General features: G+C 53.2%; 1 protein-coding gene across 5 annotated transcripts in view; it reads right to left on the bottom strand.

The window, feature by feature from the left end:
* Positions 1-21,149, bottom strand: part of B3GNTL1 (UDP-GlcNAc:betaGal beta-1,3-N-acetylglucosaminyltransferase like 1) — a 105,046-nt gene that overhangs the window by 22,597 nt on the left and 61,300 nt on the right. For 3 of the 5 annotated variants that reach the window (XR_009332500.2, XM_059046975.2, XM_067021303.1), the window contains exon 7: positions 1,916-2,011. The exons of 1 other annotated variant lie outside the window; for it this stretch is intronic. Coding sequence is in view for 3 of the 4 variants with exons in the window: in XM_059046975.2 (XP_058902958.1) it covers positions 1,916-2,011 (96 nt within the window). In the remaining variant the exon portion in view is untranslated. Of the gene's footprint in view, positions 1-1,915; positions 2,012-5,026; positions 5,162-21,149 lie in introns of those variants that run through there. One more of the 5 variants, XM_067021305.1, reaches the window with a different exon arrangement.

Below are 21,149 nucleotides of genomic sequence, written 5' to 3'. Positions count from 1 at the left end.
CGAAGCGGCTGGGCCCGTGAGCCATGGCCGCCGAGCCTGCGCATCCGGAGCCTGTGCGCCGCAACGCGAGAGGCCACGGCAGTGAGAGGCCCGTGTACCGCAAAAAAAAAAAAGAACACCAACAACTCAACAATAAGAAGACACTCCACTTAAAACTGGGCAAAAGACCTGGACGCTTCATAAAATAATAGACAAGTAGCCAATTGGTGCACGAAAAATTGCTCAACATCATAAGTCATCTCAGAAATGCAAATTAAAATACAACAATCTACAGAACTGCAATCAGAATGGCTAAAACGCAGAGGAGCCTGGGGCACACCCTCTGGAGAGGGGGAGACAGCTCGTAACTCACCTAGCGACTCCAAGCCTGGGGGTCTTTCCAACAGATGCAAAAGCACTTCTGCAAAGTGCCTGCCGTGCTGGGTGGCAGCTCTTCTGAGCAATCACGACCCCCCTCCAGGCCGTTCCCCCTCCAGAACTTTCTCACCCAGGCCAGACGGGCCCTCAGAAGAGCCCCGTTCTAAACCAACAAACAGCATTTCTGTCACTTTCCTTTCTGTTTAAGGGCCTGAAACGGTTGCCTCCTGGGGACACCCAGACCCCTCAGCTGGACACTGTCCTGCGCCCGCCTCCAAATCTCCAACTCCCCTCCCCCACCTTGCCTCTGCGAGTGCGTTTTCCCAATTTAAGGCCTGTGCACCTTGCAGGTTCCAGCTCACGGCCGCTGTGCCCACGACCGCTCGGCCACCCTCACCCCCGAGTCTCGCCACCATCCTGCTCTGCGTCCTTTAGCACCTCGACTGTCCTGGCTGCTTCGGTTCCCTGCCCTTCTCTCCATGGGCAAGAACTGCAGCCTCTTGGGCCTGGAGAATCAGCTGAGGACAAGTTCCCAAACCTAAGTCCAGCCCTCAGGGCACTATACTGCCCTCGAGCCCCTGGTTTGTAAACGTGAGACCAGCACTGCTCCTGGAGGGCACGTCTGGGCGGCCATGAGGGACCGTCCGGCCAGGGTCCAGGGCAGGGGGCAGTGGGGGAGCCAGCCTCTCCCTCCAAAATGAGACCGTGTGCGTGACGGGCAGGGGGTTGGGCAGAGGAATGCCGGGTAGGATCAAGGAGGGGGTCGGCTCCAAGCCAAGGTTCCACGTGGCCCCTGTGCAGTCAGTGAAGGTCCCCCCGAAGCAGAGAGGACATTCAGAGCAGGCAGCACCGTGGCCAAGGTCCTGGGGCAGACGGTGAGCCTGGGCCTGAGTTACCCCCACCTTCCGGCCTGATGGGCCTTAACATGCCTGGCCCACCCCTTCCACCACGAGGGCCAGAACTCGCGATCTCAAAGCCAATTTAAGGGGAGGGGGGGTTAAGGGAAAATAAATTAAACCTAAGATTTACCTTCTGTTCGGTGTCGGAGCGCTCACTCTTAAGACTGTCGGGGTGGGAGGGGAGCAGGTCAGCGTCGCGTCCCCATTTCTAGGCCGGAGCCCGGAGACCAGCATGGGCCCCACCCTGCAGCTGAGACCCCACAGGTAGGCGAGGGTGCAGACGAAGGAGCCAGGCCAGCTTGGACCCGAAGAGCCCAGGGCCAGCGGCCACGGGAGAACGGGGGAGCTCTTCTCCCGCTGTCGTCCAGGGGTGGCAGGGTGACACCAACCACCCCCTGCACTTTCCCACAAACAGCCAGGATGAGGCAACCAGGGCCGGGCAGGTGTGAGCCAGGAGCAGACGCCCGGCGCCCACAGCCTTCACACAGACACCCCCTGCTGCCCGCACAACACAGGCCGAGCCGTGCCGCGGCCGCTCCCTGGGAGGTTCAGCACGCGTGGCGTGGCCCCGGAAGCAGGAAGCGCCGCGAAGGCCCTCACAGGGACGGCGGCCCCGCCCGGCCCCGCCCAGAGGAGGGATCCACGGGACCCGCACTTACCCGCCCGCCCTCGTCAAATGGGCCCACGTGGGAGAACCAGGCTCGGGAGCAGAACCAGGTGGGCATGATCACGGTGGGGCCATTGGAGGTAAACACCTGGAAGCAATTCGTATGGACATAATTAACAGAGAAGAACAGCTCATCACACAACCAACCCACAGGTTGTCTCCCACAAAGTCACTCAGAAAGTGACAAGCAAACGGGCACATCCCTCCCCTGTCGGTACAAAGGTTCAAGGGGCTTTAGGGCCAGGTCAACGGTGTCCAGCTCCCAAGGCTGACAGATGGGCTCAAGCTCCCCCACCAGGTCCTGTTCTGCGGCTAACGCTCACCACCCAGGTTCTCGGGGGGCGTGCTCTAATCACTGCTTGAGCGAGCTAACGAAAACAGGCATCTAAAATGAAGAGGGGTGACAAGGCATTGCACGTCCACCACGTGGGGCTTTGTTCGCCACGTCCAGCACGACTGGCGGACAGCTGGGCTTGGGGGCTCTGCAGTCTTACTTTATTTCTACTATGTTATAAAACCTGCACTTGCACCATTGACTCTTTGAGAACCTGGCAGGTGTTCGGTCCGTCCCGGACCCGAATCGCTGACAGAGGCTGTGAGCGCACTGCGGGGACAGGGAGCCAGAGGCCGGAGGCTGAGCTGGAACAGAGCAGGATGGACAGACCCACGTCCCTCTGTGCCTGGGACGCTTCTTCTGTATTTGGACGTGGCTTGTGAACGTCTAGCAGCAAACGGTCACTCAGGACAGGTCGCCCCCCGCGTGCAGCCCACACCCGCCAAGCTTGCTCAGCCCTGAGCCAGCAACTCTTCGGCACTTTTGCTTCAAGATGATCCCACCACCAGCTCACTCGGCGCCCCAAGTGGCTTCTGCGTCTGAGCCGCAGGTGCGACCCTGAGCCTGAGTTTTGCCGTGAGCGAATGCAACCTCGATCACACAGGTCACTGGGCTTCTTTTAAAGCTGGGGAATGTTAATGAGGGCGAGGTCCAAACATTTATCACCAACTTACACAAAACAACGCCGGGTTGTAGTGGTTACACAAATATGTACACGTGTGCTGAAACTCACAAAACTGCACACCAAAAAGGAAAAGAGTTCGCTTTACTTTCATTTTTCTTAAACATTTTCTATTTAAATGGTTTTTCCAGGCTTAATGATGCCTTGGAGGGGACATCTGTGCAAAAAAAATCAGAGGCACACACATTCCCAACCACATAGATACATACAGACATATGCACACACACACACCCACACACACGGAGACACATGGACACACAGACACACACACACACAGCAGCCGGCCACCTCTCCAGGCCGTCACACTGTCCAACGTGAAGACTGACCAGAGGAGACAGCGCTGCCAAGGGGATACCAGCTTTGCAGCTGCCTCTGTGCACTGGGGCCTCCGGCACAGTGAGCTCCGAAGGGCCCTCCAGAAGTCCCCACCTCCTGAGTTCTCTGCTCACTCTGGAGCCTCACCAACCACAAATGTGGGGAAACACATCTGTGGAATTTTCTCTCTGGCGACACAGGGAAGAAACGAGGCTGGAGTGGTGACGAGGACGTTGGCGATTGACGTGGGCGCTGCTCGAAGGCACGGTGGGGTCCCTCACACCCCTCCGAGAAGTTAGGAAGTGGAGCAGCTACCTACATGCGGGTTCCGAGTTTTAACTGTGGTTTCCAGCAAGACAGAACTTGTGAGGGTCTTAACAACCCTTCTAGAAATTTGCCAGTCATCAGTTCTAGTCACCGTTTAAACTGAATCATGTGTACGTGAACGAATCCCATGTTTTAACCTGGTGTGTGAAGTGCAGCGGGTAGGGGGCCCAGCGGGCAGTGAGTCCCTCGCCACCCTCTGTACACAGGTGCCACTGTCTGTCTCCTCGAGGCTGCCACTGGGTCCCGCTTCCTCACCCTGCGGCAGAGCAGGGGGCCCGGGTCCTGTCCAGACTGGCCACCGACCAGCTGGCTGGGGAACGCCGTGGAGCCCTCGGGAGACAGTGACCTAGGCTTAATGGGCGTATCCCGCCTCTCAAATCCCAGCGGCTCATTACAAGAAATCTTGACCAAAACTGTCTTAGAAGAAAACCAACCTTTCTTCCACGAATGGCCCGTCTGGGTCGCTCACTGCACTCCATCACATGTCCAAGTGGCCGGGGCAGACCTCCTGTCCCCCACGTGTGAAACACGGCCAGGCCCCAGAGCGTCGGGCAGGTCAGCAGGACCCCAGGGCCAGTTCCCTGGCGCGGCCACGATGCTGCCTCCACTGCCCCACGGGCTCCGGCCAGTCCAGCCGGCCCACCGAGGGGCCGAGAGCGGCTCTTGGCTTCTCTGGGATTTTTGCCCTGCCGGCAGCCACTACCCCTGGCCTGGGCCACGGAGGTTCTGCCAACAACTAGAGACCAGAACGCAGGGCTCTCTCCCTTGACACTCAGGGGGCACGAAGGAGCAGGGCACCAGGCTCCCTTGCCTCCGCTCCGCTGCACTGCCCGCCCTGACGTCTGGGTCAGGGTCCGAGGCAGGGAGGGAGAAGGACGGCAGCCCCCAGGAGGCAAGGGGTCCCCAGGGAGCTCCCAAACACCCTGCCTCTCTTGGCCCCAGGCTCCAGGCACAGAGCCTTCAACTCCGACAAGCCCCTTGCACGCTCACACACACAGACACCCCCACCACAGTGCCCTGGGCAGGCGGCCCCGAGGGCTAGCCCACCACCTGCGAGATGGATGTGCGGACACTGAAGACCCCAGGCACCTAAGTCGGCTCACTTCCACTCTGATCAGGGGCACAGGGCAGGGGATGCCCACACCCTCCTCAGCACAGCACACAGCTCCCACACCCAGCGGCGCTGCAGCCTCAGAAGGCGGGGGCGGCTCCGGCAAGGCCCCGGGAGGAGGGCTGAGGTCCCCACGCGGGGCTGGCTACAGCCACCCCCACCGCCACCGCCACCGCCACCCTCGAGCACGGGCGCTGCGTCTGGCCGCGTTGGCTTCGTCACATGACCACCGTGTGCTCCTACCACCCACTGATTCTAACGACCGACACACACACACTCTCAGCCCCCAGGCCTCCGAGCCGAATGTTTGGTTAATAACACGGGCTCGGCTCACCTGTGAGGCTTCATTCTGCCGGCGCTGCTGAGATGGACACCGCGGATAGGGGCTCACGCCACAGCTCAGGGTCCGGTCTGGTGGGGCCTCTTCCTAGCCTGCAGGCACCCTTCTCCCTATGAGAGCTCCAGCGTCTATGCTACTCAGCTCATCACGGGGCCCCACCCTCACGGCCTCAGCTGACTCTAGTGACTCTCAAAGGCCCCACCTCCCAGTCCCATCACATTAGGGGGTCAGGGCTTCGATACAGGAATGGGGGACACAGACACTCAGTGACCTCCAACTTTGCTCCGCCCTCACCCCCAGTGTTAGGTGCTCCAGAGCCCTGCTCCACGGACCCTCCCACCCTGGAGCCCATCAGCACTGACAGTGTCATTCCTAATTGCCCCCCAGCTCCAGACCACAGACCTGGCTACCCCTGAACCAGCCCCCTCCCCAGCTTTCTCATGCCCCTGTCTGTCCCCCTTGGCGAGCTCCCTGTCTCCCTCCCCAGGCAGTTGCTGATTTGCTTTTTTTTTTTTTTTTTTTTTTTTTTTTTTGCGGTACTTGGGCCTCTCACTGCTGTGACCTCTCCCGTTGCGGAGCACAGGCTCTGGACGCGCAGGCTCAGCAGCCATGGCTCACGGGCCCAGCCGCTCCGCGGCATGTGGTATCTTCCCAGACCGGGGCACAAACCCGTGTTCCCTGCATTGGCAGGTGGACTCTCAACCACTGCGCCACCAGGGAAGCCCATGCTTTCTTGTTTTTTTTTTTTGGCCGAGTGGCTTGCGGGATCTTAGTTCCCCAACCAGGGATCGAACCCAGGCCCTTGGCAGTGAGAGTGCTGAGTCATAACCACTGGACCAGCAGGAAATTCCCTGATTTGCTTTCTATCACAAATAAGTTAGCTTGCATTTTCCAGAATTTCACATAGATAGAGTCACGCAGTAGTGCTCTTTTCTGGTTTCTCACACTCAGTACCGCCTGTTTGCTCAAAACTACAGCTGTTTCTCCATTCGCCTATTAGTGAATGCAGGCTGCTCCCGGTTTGTGCTGTGGGCCTCTGTGTGTTAAGCCTCTGGGTGGAGAGGCTTCCACTTCTCTCAGGTAAACACCCAGGAGGGAGTGGCTGGATGATAAGGCAGTTGTATGGTGAGCTTTCAGAAAAAATTGCTCAATTCTTTTCCATAGTGGTTGGATCATTTGCATTCCCACCAGCAGCCTGTGAGTTCCCCTTGCTCCACATCCTCGCAAACACCTGGGATGGCCAGCCTTTATATTCTGGATGTGCTAATAGGTGTGCTGTGGTATCTCACTGTGGACTTAACATTTTTCTAATGGTTAATGATGCTGAACTAATCTACCATCCATATACCTTATTTGATGAAGCATCTATTCAAATCATTGGCCCATTTTTTATTGGGATGTATGTTTTCTTATCACTGAGTCTTGAGAGTCCTACAGAGGTCTGGGCACAAGTCCTTTATCAGATATTATTTGTAAGTATTTTCTCCCATTCCCCTGGCCTGTCTTTTCATTTTCTTAACAATGTCTTTTGGGACTTCCCTGGTGGTGCAGTGGTTAAGAATACGCCTGCCAACACAGGGGACACAGGTTCAAGCCCTGGTCCGGGAAGATCCCACATGCCGTGGAGCAACTAAGCCCATGTGCCACAACTACTGAGCGTGCGCTCTAGAGCCCATGAGCCACAACTACTGAGCCCGCATGCCACAACTACTGAAGCCTGTGCACCTAGAGCCCGTGCTCCGCAACAAGAGAAGCCACCGCAATGAGAAGCCCACGCACCACAACAAAGAGTAGCCCCTGCTCTCCACAACTAGAGAAAGCTCGCGTGCAGCAGCGAAGACCCAATGCAGCCAAAAATAATTAATTAATTAAAAAATAAAACAAAAAAATGTCTTTCAAAGAAGTTTGTAAATTTTTTTTGATAGGTAAGAAGTGGATTTATTTAGAGAGAAACACACTCCACAGACAGAGTGTGGGCCATCTCAGAAGGTGAGAAAAGGCACCAGGGTGTGGGGTTGTCAGTTTTTATAGGGGTGGGTAATTTCATAGGCTAATGAGTGGGAGGGGTATTCGAGCTATTTTGGGAAGGGGGCAGGGATTTCCAGGAATTGGGCCACTGCCCACTTTTTGATCCTTATGGTCAGTCTTGGAACTGTCATGACGCCTGTGGGTGTGTCATTTAGCTGGCTGATGTGTTACAGTGAGTGTATACTGAGGTTCAGGGTCTAGTGGAAGCCGACTTGTCGGCCATCTTGGACCCATTTGGTTCTAATCAGTTTATGTCATGTCCTTGGGCTATGTCATTCTTTCAAAGGTTGTGTCCTGCCCCCTTCCTTCCTGTTTCATTCCCCACTCAGAGATTTTACTCCCATATTCTTTATGGAAAGCAGAAGGGTGATGCTAAGAAGTTGGTAATGTTGATGAAGTCCAATGTATCTAGTTTTTTCTCTGATGAATTGTGATTTTGGTATCTTATCTGAGAACTTTTTTGCCTAACCCAAGGTTGCAAAGATATTTTTCTGTCTTCTTCTAGAAGTTTTATAGTTTTAAGTTCTACATTTAGTTCTAGGATCCATTTTGAGTTAACTTTCATATATGGTGTGAGGATTTAAAGTTCAATTTTATCGGATAACGATATCCAAGTTTTTCATCTGTTCAAAGATTATGCTCTTTTCTCCACTGAACTGCATTTGCATGTTTATAAAAAAATTCAGTTGTCTGTGTACACATGGGTCAATTCTGGACTCTAGTCTGTTTCTTTGATCTATTTGTCTGTCTTTACGCCAACACATATTGTCTGGATTAGCCTTGAGGTCAGGTAGTGCTGGTCCTCTAACTTTGTTCTTTTTCAGGTGAACTTTGGCGATTCTAAAGCCTTTGTATTTCCAAAAAATTTTAGAATGAGTTTGTCAATTTCTATTTAAAAAAAACAACCCTGCTGTGATATCGACTGGGACCATGATGGATATATAGCTCAGTCTGGGGAGGATGGACATCTCAACACTGAGTCCTCTAACCCATGAGCACACTTAGGCCTTATTTAATTTCTTGCAGTAATTGCACTAGTTTTCTGTGGTTGCTCTCACAAACTACCACAAACTTAGTGACTTAAAACAATAGTAGTTTATTTTCATACCAGTCTGGAGGGCAGAAGTTCTAAATGAGTCTCGCAGTGTGAAACTGGGGTGTCAGCAGGGCCTCGTCCGTTCAGAGGCAGGGGGACCATCGTTCCTCCCCTGGTCCAGCTCCTGGAGGCTGCCAGCATCCCTCACCCTCCCTGGTTCCCAGTCCCTCTCCGGTCTTCACAGCCAGCAGCTTGGTGCCTCCTCCTCTTTCTGGGTCAAATCTCCTTTGCTCCCTCTTATAAGGACACTTATGCCGGCATTTAGGTCCCACCTGGGTAACCCAGGACAATCTCCCTGTCTCAAAGTCCTCAATCACATCTGCAAAGACCCTTTTTCCATTTAAGGTAACACTTCCAGTGTACCCACCGCCCCCCCCCCCAAACGTTTGCAAACGTTTTTAGTGGTTACACCTGGGTGGGGTGGGGTGGGGTGGGGGGATGGGAGGAGTACTCCTGGTATCTAGTTGGGAAGGGAAATGAAATTTTAACTGTGATGAAACACACTACACCCTCAAGATGCTACAATTAAAAAGACTGACAACACCAAGTGAAAATCGTACACACTGCAGGAGGGACGGTGAGACAGAACCACTCTGCAAAGCAGCTGAGCAGATGCTCAGACCCTCTGCACCACCAGCCACCCCGCTCCCGGGCACACGCCACACAAAACCTGTCCACGACCAGCCACCCCGCTCCCGGGCACACGCCACACAAAACCTGTCCACGAATGTTCCAAGCAGCTTTTTGCGCAACAGACAAGAACTGTTTGAACCCAAACGTTCATCAACAACGCATGGCCGGACGCTGAGGCGGAGCCGCAATGGACGCCTCCCAGAAATCAGATAAGCTGCTGATACGCATGCAACTCAGGTGAACGTGAGGGAAGAGCAGCCACCACAATTTCATTTGTGTGGAATCCTAAAAATGTGAATTCTAATCACTGGCGACAGAGATCAGGTCGGTGGTGCCTGCGGCTGAGGTGCAAAGATACAAACTTCAAAAATCTTTAACAAATTCTTTGCTGCCACCAAGGAAGCTGCCAGCACGAGTGTCCTGAAGCCATCAGCGCAGTTCTGAGACGCGTGACTCCAGCATCCCAGCATCTGGGTGCCTGGGGGGGTGGCAGGGGGCGTCCTGGAGGGTCCGGGAAACCAGGCCTATCCCCGACAAATGCCACAGAAGGGCCCCTGAGGCCCTCTGAACCCAGCATTTTCTAGAAAATACAAAACATCAGTCCCAAGAAACGTGCTCCATAACTTTCCCGACTGTCAGAAAAAAGCTGATTTCACACTGTTATTTGGAAACCATTACAAAGCAAAACTGAGCTTCCTGTTTTCAATGCTTACTTGCCAAAACCCCAGATGTGTTTTCTGGTGAGTGACTCTGCAGCTGCACACCTGATTTCCAACTGTTTCCCCCGGTTGTGGGACTGACCAGAGAAAACAGACCCAGTCCCCAGGCACACAGGCACATGAAATGAGGCTGTGAGTGTAAAATGCATATCAGATTTTGAAGACTTAGTATGAAAAAAAGAATGTAAAATATCTCGTTGATATTTTCACATTGATCACATGTTGAACGGATAATAGTTTGTATACATTAGATTAAATAAAATATTATGATTAAATTCATCTGCTTTTTTTTAACCTTTTTAGTGTTAACTATTAAAATTTTTTTAAATTATATTTTGGCTTGCATTTGTGGCTCATGTCATATTTCTTTTTTTAAAAAATTCAAATATAGTTGATCCACAATGTTGTATCAATTTCTGCTATATCACATCATATTTCTAAGTATCTGTCCCCAAACAATTCAATCTGTTCTTTAGTGGTACAGACCCACGAAGCAGGAGGAAATGCACAGAAATGGCAACGGCTAGTTCAGACAACGGGCGGCTCCGGCGAGAAGGAAGGGGTTTAGTCAGCGAAGAGCCAGGCCTTCACCAGAACTGTCTGAGGGTCGGGCCTTGGGTGGGTGTGGACTCCGTGAGCACAAGCCCTCCCTCCTGCGCTGCTTACTGCTTTGTCAGGACCTCCAATACTCGGAAATTAAAACAACGTACTTCTAAATTTCCATGGGTCGAAGAGAAAAAAACACAAGAAACTCAGAAAAGATTTCAGGCCAAAAAGCAAGAAACAACACATCAAAATCGTGGAATGCAGCCAGAACAATATTTAGAGAAAATTTTATAGTTTGAAATGCTTATATTAGAAAAGAAGGTCTCAAACCAATGATCTAAGCTTCCACCTTAAGAGAGGAAAAGAGCAAAGTAAACTCAAAGTAAACAGAAGAAAGGACATAATAGATACAAGAGCAGAAATCCATGAAATAGAAAATGAACTATCAAGAATAACCAAAAGCTTATTCTTCAAAAAAAAAAAACCTCCAATAATATTGACAAATCTCAAACTTACATATGATCAAAATAAAAGATAAAAGACACAAATAATCAGTATGAGGAATAAAAGAACCTAAGTCACTATAAAACCTACAGACATTAAGAGCATAGTAAAGGAACATTATTAAGTTTATGCCAATAAATTCAATGACCAGATAAGATGGACAAATTCTCAGCTGCTCCAGCCAAGCAGACCAGGTGCCTAGAGATCTGGGGGAAAGGCACCACAGATACCCCCAGCCCTGGTCTCCAGCCCACCGCAAGCCCAAGAGACTCACCTGCCCACTTAATCCACAAACCGTTACCAATGACAAGTTGTTCTAAGCCGTAAGCTTGGAGTCGCTGGTTAAGCAGCAGTACATAAGTAGAACCAACGTAAGTGTGTCCTGGGTGGCCTAAGTGGTGGAAATACCACGACCAGAAGGTAAGAGAAGTTTGAAGTGCCACAGGCGGCCCTGCCCCGTCCAGGGCTGGTGTGGAAGGAGGAGAGGAAGAGGCTCACCCCCAGAGCTGGGTAGTGGGGCATAGCGCTCAGGGCTGGAGTCCTCTGTAGCTGCCGTTGGGCACCCCCTACGTCCCCAGAAAGGACACGGGGCTGGAGGTGCCTAGGGCCCCACGAACTCCTCATCCAGAACGAGGGCTCCCGCGCAGCAGCTGTCAGCCGAGCAGCAGAGGTTTGGGCCTGTTTCCTCCAGTTTTGTGGCTGAGCCATCCTAACAGAGGGACCTAGAGAGCCCTCCACGGGTCAGGCGTGTTGTTCGTGGGCTGCACACTGGTCCCAAAGGGACAGTCCCCGAGGCCCAGAGCAGGCCTCCCCCGTCCTGCCAGCTCCGGCGCCCGCGTGCACGTCGGTCACTTCACTGTGTTCTCCGTAGCGTCTCTCCCCACAAGGAGGGGCCACAAGGCCCCTTCTCATCTGACCTTCAGACTGAACCCAGGGAGACCTCCACGTCCTGGAAACGTTTTCCACTTTCAGTTCCAGCGTCAGGCTGATGGAAGGAATCATTCGAAGTTCCAGAGAGATTTGCCAGCAGCTCTTTCAGAAAAGGCACCAAGGCTTCCAGCATGTGAATATTCAACAGCTGTTGAGGACGCTGCTGGGAAGTGTTCTCACGTGTGGTTCGTTCAAGGAAACCAAGGGTCAGGCCTACACAGACGCACACTTGGTAAAATAAATGTTTGTTACGAGACAGCACGCTGGCCTGCAATGGTCCTCCATCCCGTAGGCCCTGGCAGGAGAGGCCCCAGAAGGGCACTCAGGGTGTCTGAATCACTGAACTTTCTGGAAGTATTGCAGGACAGAGGATCACGGGCTCGGGCACCCCTTCACTCACAAGCCATCACACGAGAACTGGTTACACATGGCCAGGGAAGCCGTCGGATTCATCAACCCTTCTCGCCCACACTTATGCATCATCATTTTATTTCACTGAGTTGTTCCAGTACCAGGAACCAGGCCCACCTGCTCTTTCTGAATCTATGGAGGAAATGGATGGAGGGTAGATTTAATGCTTTAATACGATGCTCTTCTGTGGAAGAAAAAGATGACTGCCAGGGTTTGGAATCTTGCTCCCAAATGAACTGAATAATACACATTAATAATATTTCAGATAGACCTTAAAATCCCAAATCCTAATCAGAGAGAACAGGAAGAGAAGGCCCATGTCCATTCCAGGATATGAGGTCAGTGTGTCCCCCCGTGACTAAAGCACTAAAAAGTAACTTACTAAGTGGGATTAAGAAAGAAAACACTACAGTCTACAACGGGCAGGCTACAGCATTGGGCGCAATTTTTTTTTTTTTTTTGCGGTACGCGGGCCTCTCACTGTTGTGGCCTCTCCCATTGTGGAGCACAGGCTCTGGATGAGCAGGCTCAGCGGCCATGGCTCACGGGCCCAGCCGCTCCGCGGCATATGGGATCTTCCCAGACCGGGGCACAAACCCGTGTCCCCTGCATCGGCACGCAGATTATCAACCACTGCGCCACCAGGGAAGCCCTCGGCACAATTTTTAAAATACTTTGGGGACTTTCCTAGTGGCACAGTGGTTAAGACCCTGCGCTCTCAATGCAGAGGGCCTGGGTTCAATCTTGGTCAGGGAACTAGATCCCACACGCATGCTGCAACTAAGAGTTCACATGCCACAACTAAGGAGCCAGTGAGCCGCAACTAAGGAGCTGGCGAGCCACAATTAAAGAGCCCACGAGCCACAACTAAGGAGCCCGCCTGCCACAACTAAGACCTGGTGCAACCAAATAAAGAAAAAAAGAAGAATAAAACAAAATAAAATATTTTGAGTAGAAAATCAATACTGACTTGACATAAAAGTCAACTCTGAGAACAAAATGCAGAACACTTAGGCTCCCCCCTAAAATGAGAGAGAAATCAAAGGTTTACAGCAGGTTTAGAAGCAGCGTCATGTCCCGAGAACCGCACATGGTGCCGTGTCGACCACGACACCCCACGTGTCCTCACACCTCTCCGCGCTCTGTGGCCTCTCGGCCTCACGATGTCCCCCCAAGGGGTTGGGGCTCTGCCAGCACGCCTCCTGCATGGATGACACAGAGCACACGCGTGCCACGCACACAGGCGATGCAGGATGGGGACGCCTTGGTCTAGAGCTCCGTGCAGGCAGTTCTGCCCACAGGATGCTGGGCTGCAGGGCCAGCGTTTTACTTCACACGTATCCCCACTCATCCCACGTGGATGAAGCCCGATTTACATTTGGTAAATGTAAAATCCTGGTTCCAGAAACATCTGCTGAGCCACTTACAACGTTGACTCAGCCGGTGGTGGAGGAAAGGTTTTGGCGGCTTGACTGGTTTTCACTGGCAGGTGAGGGTCTGGCCTGGCGACCTGCAGGCACACACCGCCCAGGCCAGCTGCTGACCTGCCCAGGTGGTGGGACCTGAGGGGGTGCTCACAGCTGGTTCCAGCTGCTGCAGAACAACCCCTTCATTTTGCTCCCAACTTGGGGGTGGATTTGGGACGGGCAGCACCCATGGGGCTCCCTCGCCTGCTGAGCGCCCAGTGCCGGCCCTGAGAACCACCTCTCGGATCTCCTGGGACCTAGTGCTGCCGTCTAGGCCCAGCGGTCCAGCCCATGTCTGGGCCGGAAGGCGCCTCTGGCCCAGGGCCCATCCCTTCTTCGCGTCGGAAGCTCCAAGTCACCCCACGAGGCGGCTGGTGTGCCCAGCGCCACCTGAGCTCCTAGCTGTTTGCACTTCCATGGCTGGCTGGGGCGTGTCTGTCCCATTTTCCCCTCTAACCACGGTGCCCAGCGGTGTCCCGCTCGCCACAGGGCTCAGCGAGTGTCCAGTGGGTGATCGGGTGAGCGCCAGGGAGCGGGACCCACCTGAGGGAACCACGCCTGTGCACGTGCTCTGCTCACACGTGTGCAGGTACACGGCCGCGAGCGTCCACCGTGGTGCGAAAGCAGTGGGTGGAAGCTCCGTGAGGGGCTGACTGCACCAAGAGAGCCCTGAGTGCACGGGCAGAGGTGGACGCAGTGTCCTGGGCAGGACGCACACGCTCGTTTCAACTGGAGTCCCCAGCGAGCGGCAGCCCGGTGCCTGTCAGTTGTTCCTCGCCATCCCACCCTTGGCTCCGCAGGCCCTTGGCCCCCAGAGACCACGTGACAAGGCCACGAGTCGTCGGAGGCCCCACAGACCTCTCCAGGTCAGACGCAGCTGTGGGATCCTAGAGGTCAGAGGTCAGAGCATCGCACACTGACCCGCCCCTAGGGGTCGGAGGCCTGGGAGAGTCTCCGGGCCAGCCAGAGGGCAGGGGTCCGCAGGGGGACGTGGCCTGCACCAAGGCTGTGAAAAGGCCCTAAATCTGGGGACGACGGGCAGCAGCCGAGTAAGAGGGCGCCGGCCAGGACCCCCAGGCTCCCGTGGCCGTGTGTGAGAGGAAGGAGGGGCCCAGCGAGGGGACGGCAGCACTGCCATGCCTCCTGCCTCTCCCGGCTCTGCCTGTAGGGGCCCCACTTGTGCCGGCCGGGCCCTCAGCGGGAGGATGCTGGGGGCCGTGGGCCATGGGGCAGCAGCAGGCCTCCGCCGCCCTGCAGACCGTGGGCTGTCGCCACCCTACACCGGCACCGCCAGGAGGTTCCGCGCTGCCCTGACGGCCGCCCCTCCTCAGCCTGACGGCTCACGTGTTGACCGCATTCTGGGGTGGACTTGACGTGGGCACAACCCAGCACCTGAAACAGCTCTTTAACTTGGCAGACGCCAGGGGTCCCGCGGCAGCAGTAGGCGCACTGAGCCAGGTAGACCCCGACTCCCAGCCTCCTTGTAACGGGTGCCAAGGGCACCGATCTCCCTGAAGCCGGCTCAGTGCTTAGCGCCCCCGTGGCCTAGCTGGCTGCCAGCCACCCAACACTGAGTCAATGATAACAATAAAAAGACAATGTCAGGAAAAGCCCTCCTGTCATTATTTGAGGAAATTATTAAACTAACTCCAGGGAAAAATTATCCTTTTCGTGACATTAAGCTCAAGCTGCACCCACCCTTGGGGAGCTGCCCTCGGGGGGACAGGAGCCCCTCCTCTAGAAATGCCAGGGTTACACCACGTCCCTGGGGGCAGCAAAGCTGGCAAACCTCTGACGTCGGGGAACAGGAGTGCCCTCCCTCCAGCTGGGAGTGTGGGTCATGGTCCAGCGTCCCCGTGGAGCCGCCTGGGGCTGGCCTTGGCCTTGGCTCCCTCCCTGCCCTGCCTGCTTCCCCCACCTCCTTCCAGTCTTGAGCTCTGCTTTGGGGAACCCAACCCAAGTCATCCCTGTGTGTTACAGGCAGGAGAGGATGGGTGGGGGCACAGGGGGCTTAGCAATGACCAGGAGCAGTGGAGGGAGGCTAGAGAGACATGTCTGTTCCAGGGGTGCTGCTGGCGGAGGTGGGGGCGCTGGGGCCGCAGAGGGTGGTGGGGGTCAAAGACGGTGACTTTGCCCTGGACATGGTGAGCCTGAGGGGGAGGTCACTCCCAGCAAGGACCTGGACAGTGGGTTCCACCCCGAGTCCTGGGCAATCTCCTTAACGTCCCCCCTTGTTTCCTCATAACAGTACTGACCTCCCCAGGGAGGTGGGGGGCCGCACAGTCTATAGGCGTGAGGCATCTGGAGCAATCACGGGCTCACACTGCTTGATGGGCATGACCCGGACCTCCCCAGCCACGGGATCGTGGTGGGCCGTCCCACGGCCCCCATCTGCCCTCTCTGACGGTCCGCACCCACCCTCCGCTCACCTCCCACCGTCCTCAGAACAAGAAGTGTCCAGGCTGGGGCCACTGCCCCCCCCTCCGTACCACCTCACCCCAGTCCTTGTTTCATCCCGTCTGGGCAGCTGTGGCCCCTCCTCCCCACCTTTAGGAGCAGCTGAGCTGCGTGGTTACAAACAGGCCACATTCCGCTGCCACCCTCTGCAGTCCTGGCGGTCCTGCCCCCGGGGCCTCCCATCTGTCCTCCAACCACACTACACGCTTTGGGGAGAAGGGGAGGGAGAGGGTGATGGGCTGCGTCAGGACCCCTCCTCTGGGACCCCTCCTCTAGGACTTGTTGTTGCATAAGGATCTTCTTGGCTCTGTGCTTTGATCTCCAAATTCCCTCTTCAACCTCCCTTTGGGGGAGGGGAGGAGGGTGGGGGAAGGAGGAAGGTTTTTTCTGAATGCGCAACAAAGCCTCCCTCGGAGCCAGCTTCTCAGGGCAGCACCCCCCACCCCCCCGCAGTGACATGGAGCTTTCCTTAACACTCAATTTACACAGAATCATTTCAGATTATACATAATTGCCGAGAGCAGAACACCTATAATTTTTCGGAGCTGCTCCTTCCCAGACATTTGTTAAAGCCTCATACTTTCTCGGTCTTATTGACTCCCCACCTCACCCCACCTCCCACCCCAATCCTATTTGAACAAGACAGAACAGTTTCCAAAGCATTTCGTAATGTTTTTCTCACTCTAAAAAGAACAAAGAGAGGGGCCTCCGTCCCCACCCGCCACTCCCAGGGCACCTCTCGGCCTTCATGCCTCTTACTGAGCTTCGCTGGGGCCGTAAACCCCGAGGGGCTCACTGTTTCTCAGGCTGCACTTGCGGTCTCACCTCTTTCCCAAGAACTGGCATCTCCTCCAATAAACATCTCACCCTGAATGATCTTTAACCACATCTGGGGACATTTTGGCTCCAATCACAGCTCCAGCAGAAAGGGCCCCAGACCTCCTCACCCTGGCCTGGCTGTGCCCTTGGTCCTGCTGAAGGTCATCTGACTCAGAGCCCCAGCACCCCGTGTGGAGACATTCACCGTGCTGGGGACTCAGACCCATTTGTGCTCCAGCAGGGGCAGCAGGAGGCCTCTCCAGCTCTCTGCTTCCTCTCTTCCTTCTCCCATCAAGACTCAGAGAAATCAAATGCAATTCTTAAGCAAGAACTTTTTATGATAAACTCCCCAGGACTGGAGGTTTTTAAAAAATCAATTAAATGTAGAATTAAACAAGAAAAGCCATATTAAAAAACCTTCCCTAAAATGAGAGAATGTCCAGAAGACACATTCATGATTGTTTTCTTTAAAATACTTACCCTAAATCATTAAACATTTTTCCTTTTAAAGGAATACATATTTGATTCAAGTAGTATAAAATATAATGAACGATCCCCCAGAAGTTAGTTATTGAAAAAAAGAAATACATGGGGTTTTGCACATCAGGGATAGGAGAAGGGAAGTGAACACTCCGGACCCCGCACACTTGGACTTGAATACACATTTTCCCAAAGAAGAGACACAAATGGCCAGTAAGCACACAAAAAGATGTTCAACATCACAAATCATTAGGGAAATGCCAATCAAAACCATGAGATACCACCTCACACCTGTGAGAATGGCTACTCTCAAAAATAAACAAACAAAAACAAAAGCAAAACCAGAACACAGTTAAGTATTGACAAGGATGTAGAGCAATGAGAATCCTCTTACATTGCTGGTAGAAATGTAAAACGGTGCAGCTGCCATTCCTCAAAACGTTAAACATAAAATGATCCTGCAATTCCATTCCTGGGTATATACCCCAAAGAATCAGAGACAGGGACTCAAACAGATAATGTAGAGCAGTATTCACAGCAGCATTAGCCACAATAGCCAAAAGGTGGAAATAACCCAGTGGCTATCAAAATGTGAAGGGACAAACAAAATGTAGTATAAACAGTACATACACACGATGGAATATTATTCAGCCACGAAGAGGAATGAAATTGTGACACACACCAGGCACTGCCACAACCCTGCATTACCTGAAAGGATAATGGGAACAAAAGAATAAACATGGAACAAAAAAGAGCAAAGAAAGTATAAGTTTGGTGGTCACTTCTTTTGGTCCCATCAGAACAATGCAATTATTTTCAAAATCCAAAGAGAAGTTGGCTCATCACGATGGTTTCTTTCAAGCTTTCCTTTGTTCCTGCTTCCAACAGTCACCCATGACTTAAGACACCAGCAGCCTCCTGCCACCTATGGCTGAGGGGCTGCATCCTACCTTTGCCTTAATACTCACATGAACACCCAGACACACCTGAGAAAAAGGACGTTGGCTTCCACTGGATTGGGGCTGCCAGATGAACTACATCAAACGAACTATGATGAGAATGTCCCCGTTTGCTTCAAGGGTCCCTGCCTGTGTGATTCTCCAGACCAGATTACATGTGACTCCAACGAGCAGTTTACGTTCATTCTTTTTTTTTTTTTTTTTAATAAATTTTAATTTATTTTTTTGGCTGCGTTGGGTCTTGCTGCGCGCAGGCTTCCTCTGGTTGCGGCGAGCGGGGGCTACTCTTTGTTGCAGTGAGCGGGCTTCTCATTACGGTGGCTTCTCTTGTTGCGGAGTACGGGCTCTACGCGTGTGGGCTTCAGTAGTTGCAGCATATGGGCTCAGTAGTTGCAGCACGTGGGCTCAGTAGTTGTGGCACATGGGCTTAGTTGCTCCGCGGCATGTGGGATCTTTCCGGACCAGGGCTCGAACCCGTGTCCCCTGCATTGGCAGGCGGATTCTTAACCACTGCGCCACCAGGGAAGTCCCTATGCTCATTCTTTACCTCCAGTAAATTGCACATGGGAAATGGCCACTCAACACACAGCTTCCTTCTTAACGAGGAGGCCAGGGTAAGAATTAATCACAGATTCATGGGACCGGGAGTTTCGCCGGCACATTCTAGCAGGTTCCACGGTGGGCTTGGCTCCCTCCAGCACCTTCATACGCTGTACGCCCCGGTGGGGGCTGGTTTGCTCCAGGTTATCCCCTTTAATCAGTTAAATGACTCAGACAGGAGCTGTGACCTTTCTTTTCCCCAGGACTGTCCTTTCCACGACTGAAGTTCAATTGTATCAGCTACAGTTACTGTAGCATCAGAACCAGAGGCCGGATGGCATTTATCTGCTTCCTGCTCACCTCACATGGGCTGGGCCGGCCACATGAACAATTTAAGCTAAAGCACATGAAGAAAGAGAAACACGTCTGCTGAGTAAACTCTTGTGTTTCTTTAAACGGTGTGTGTGTGGCAAGTTGAGGGGTGGGAGGAGCTTATACACTTTTTAAATTTCAAAGAAAAGGGTTTTCTTAGGAAATATTTCCATCTACCTCTGCCATACAACTTGCATGCAAGTCACAGATTACTGCACAGGTGTTCAGTGATTCCAAATGCCAGTGACCAGACAGCAGGCCTCCAGGAGAGACCCTGTGTGGGGCTGGGACTGCGTCTGACCCTCCCTCCCTCCGGTCCTCAAGGTGAGGCCCCGAGGACCTGTTGGACACGCACACCCTGGCCCACCCGAGCTGCTGACCCTGGCCATGATCTGGGTGAGAGGCTCTGAGGGTGAGAAGAAACAGAACTAAACCCTGATCTAATCTGCTGCATCTTCTTTCTTGTGAAAGAGAGAGAGAGCCACGCAAAAACGGCACGTCTAAGACGTTCAAGATGAATGTAAGAGATAAATGCCAAGGTGGTGAAAATAAGCAAATGGGAAGAGCGAACGCCTTCAGGCCCAGCAATGCCCTTCGCCGCCAGCCCTCAATCTCCTTGCAAGGAAAACGGTGTGGATAATACCATCTCTCTGAGAGCTTTCTAAGAAAGACAGAACGATCCCATAGTGACTGCAGACCACTTCCTGGCCCAGAGAACACACATACTAAGGACATTACAGTCTGGTGCTGGCGAATTAGCTGCACCACTGCCTCACTTGGAGTCAGCAAACTTTTTCTGTAAAGGTCCAGATGCTAACATTTTAGGGTTTGTGTCACAGGTACTCAGCTCTGCTACTGCAATGCAAAAGCAGTCCCAGACAACACGACGTTAACAAATGGGCATGGCTGTGTGCCAATAAAACTTTATTTACAAAAACAGGCAGCGGAAGAGATTTGGCCCTCCAGCCAGTCTGCCAACCCCTGGTTTAAGTGGTAAGCAGTGGAGCATGACTTTAATTTAAATAAAAATTGCTTCTTTGATTACTTAAACCTGGAATAGGCTAGTATCTCCCCTGCACCTCTCCTCCAACTGTAGGGTGTGTGATTAAATGCAGTACAGAGAGTTGCGGAAACAGTCCCCTAGAACTCAGAATTCCTGAAACCTAAATAAATAGATCCAAGAGGTGTAAAATGCTTTCATTGCTTTTTTCTATATTATCGTATGTTGAGGTGTAAGTTACAGGTCATTTAGTCTTACTCAGATGACACAGCACAGTGAGGGTGTGCAGGCCCCAGCAGAGGGCGCTCAGGCCGCAAGGAGGGAGGCTGCCTGCGGCCACGGGGGTGGGAAGAGCTAGCTGGCCCATGGACAGCAGCGTCAAACCTTGCAGCTGACCACACAGCACCTGGGAACACAAATGCACCTCGCCAGCAAACTGTTCTGGGAGCTCCTTTTCCCCAGAAACACCCGGCGAGGCTGCACGACTGGCAGGATGTGGCGCCGCGTCCTGGGCTGCCTCTGGCAGGTTGAAAGCACAGGGAGCAGGTCCCACCTTCCACCCCATCCCTCGGTCCCTCCAAGGAAGGGCCACGGCTGGCTCCGGGAGTCCCAGCAAGTGGCCTTTGTTTCCAGCATATGGGAAGTCATTCAGTTGGTTTTCAGTGATATGTTTTACAAATACCGTCTTCACCTCACTAGTACTTTGTATTTCTACGGGAATTGCATCCCTCCCTCTGGACCATAAAGAATGTCTTCAGGAAAGAGCTCGTTTTACTTGAGGAGGGGTGAGTATGTAAAAGAAGAGTTTTTCTAAAATGGTCAGAAGCTGTTATGTGAACAGATCAGGCCAGTACCCTCTGCAGCACAGGACCTATTTGGGATGACAGGTCCTATCTGCAACATCAGGACACATCCCAGTGATTTTTCTCGGACCATCTATGATGACGTTCACGCAGAATGCAGGCACCTGATGCCCCCGAACTCCTGTGGCACCTGAAGTGAGGGCAGCAGCTGGACATCAGGGCCGAACAGCATCTCTACTCTGATATCCAATTATGAGTCAGACATCTGTTCCCAGACACTGCAGATCTACAACCAACCAGACAGAGGATCAAACCTCTTCACAGTGGAGCCAAACAGCCCCCCAAGATGCACGA

This window comes from Kogia breviceps, chromosome 19, assembly GCF_026419965.1.
Source record: "Kogia breviceps isolate mKogBre1 chromosome 19, mKogBre1 haplotype 1, whole genome shotgun sequence".
In the NCBI taxonomy this organism is placed as follows: Eukaryota; Metazoa; Chordata; class Mammalia; order Artiodactyla; family Physeteridae; genus Kogia; species Kogia breviceps.
This window is presented reverse-complemented; position numbering and strand designations above follow the sequence as displayed.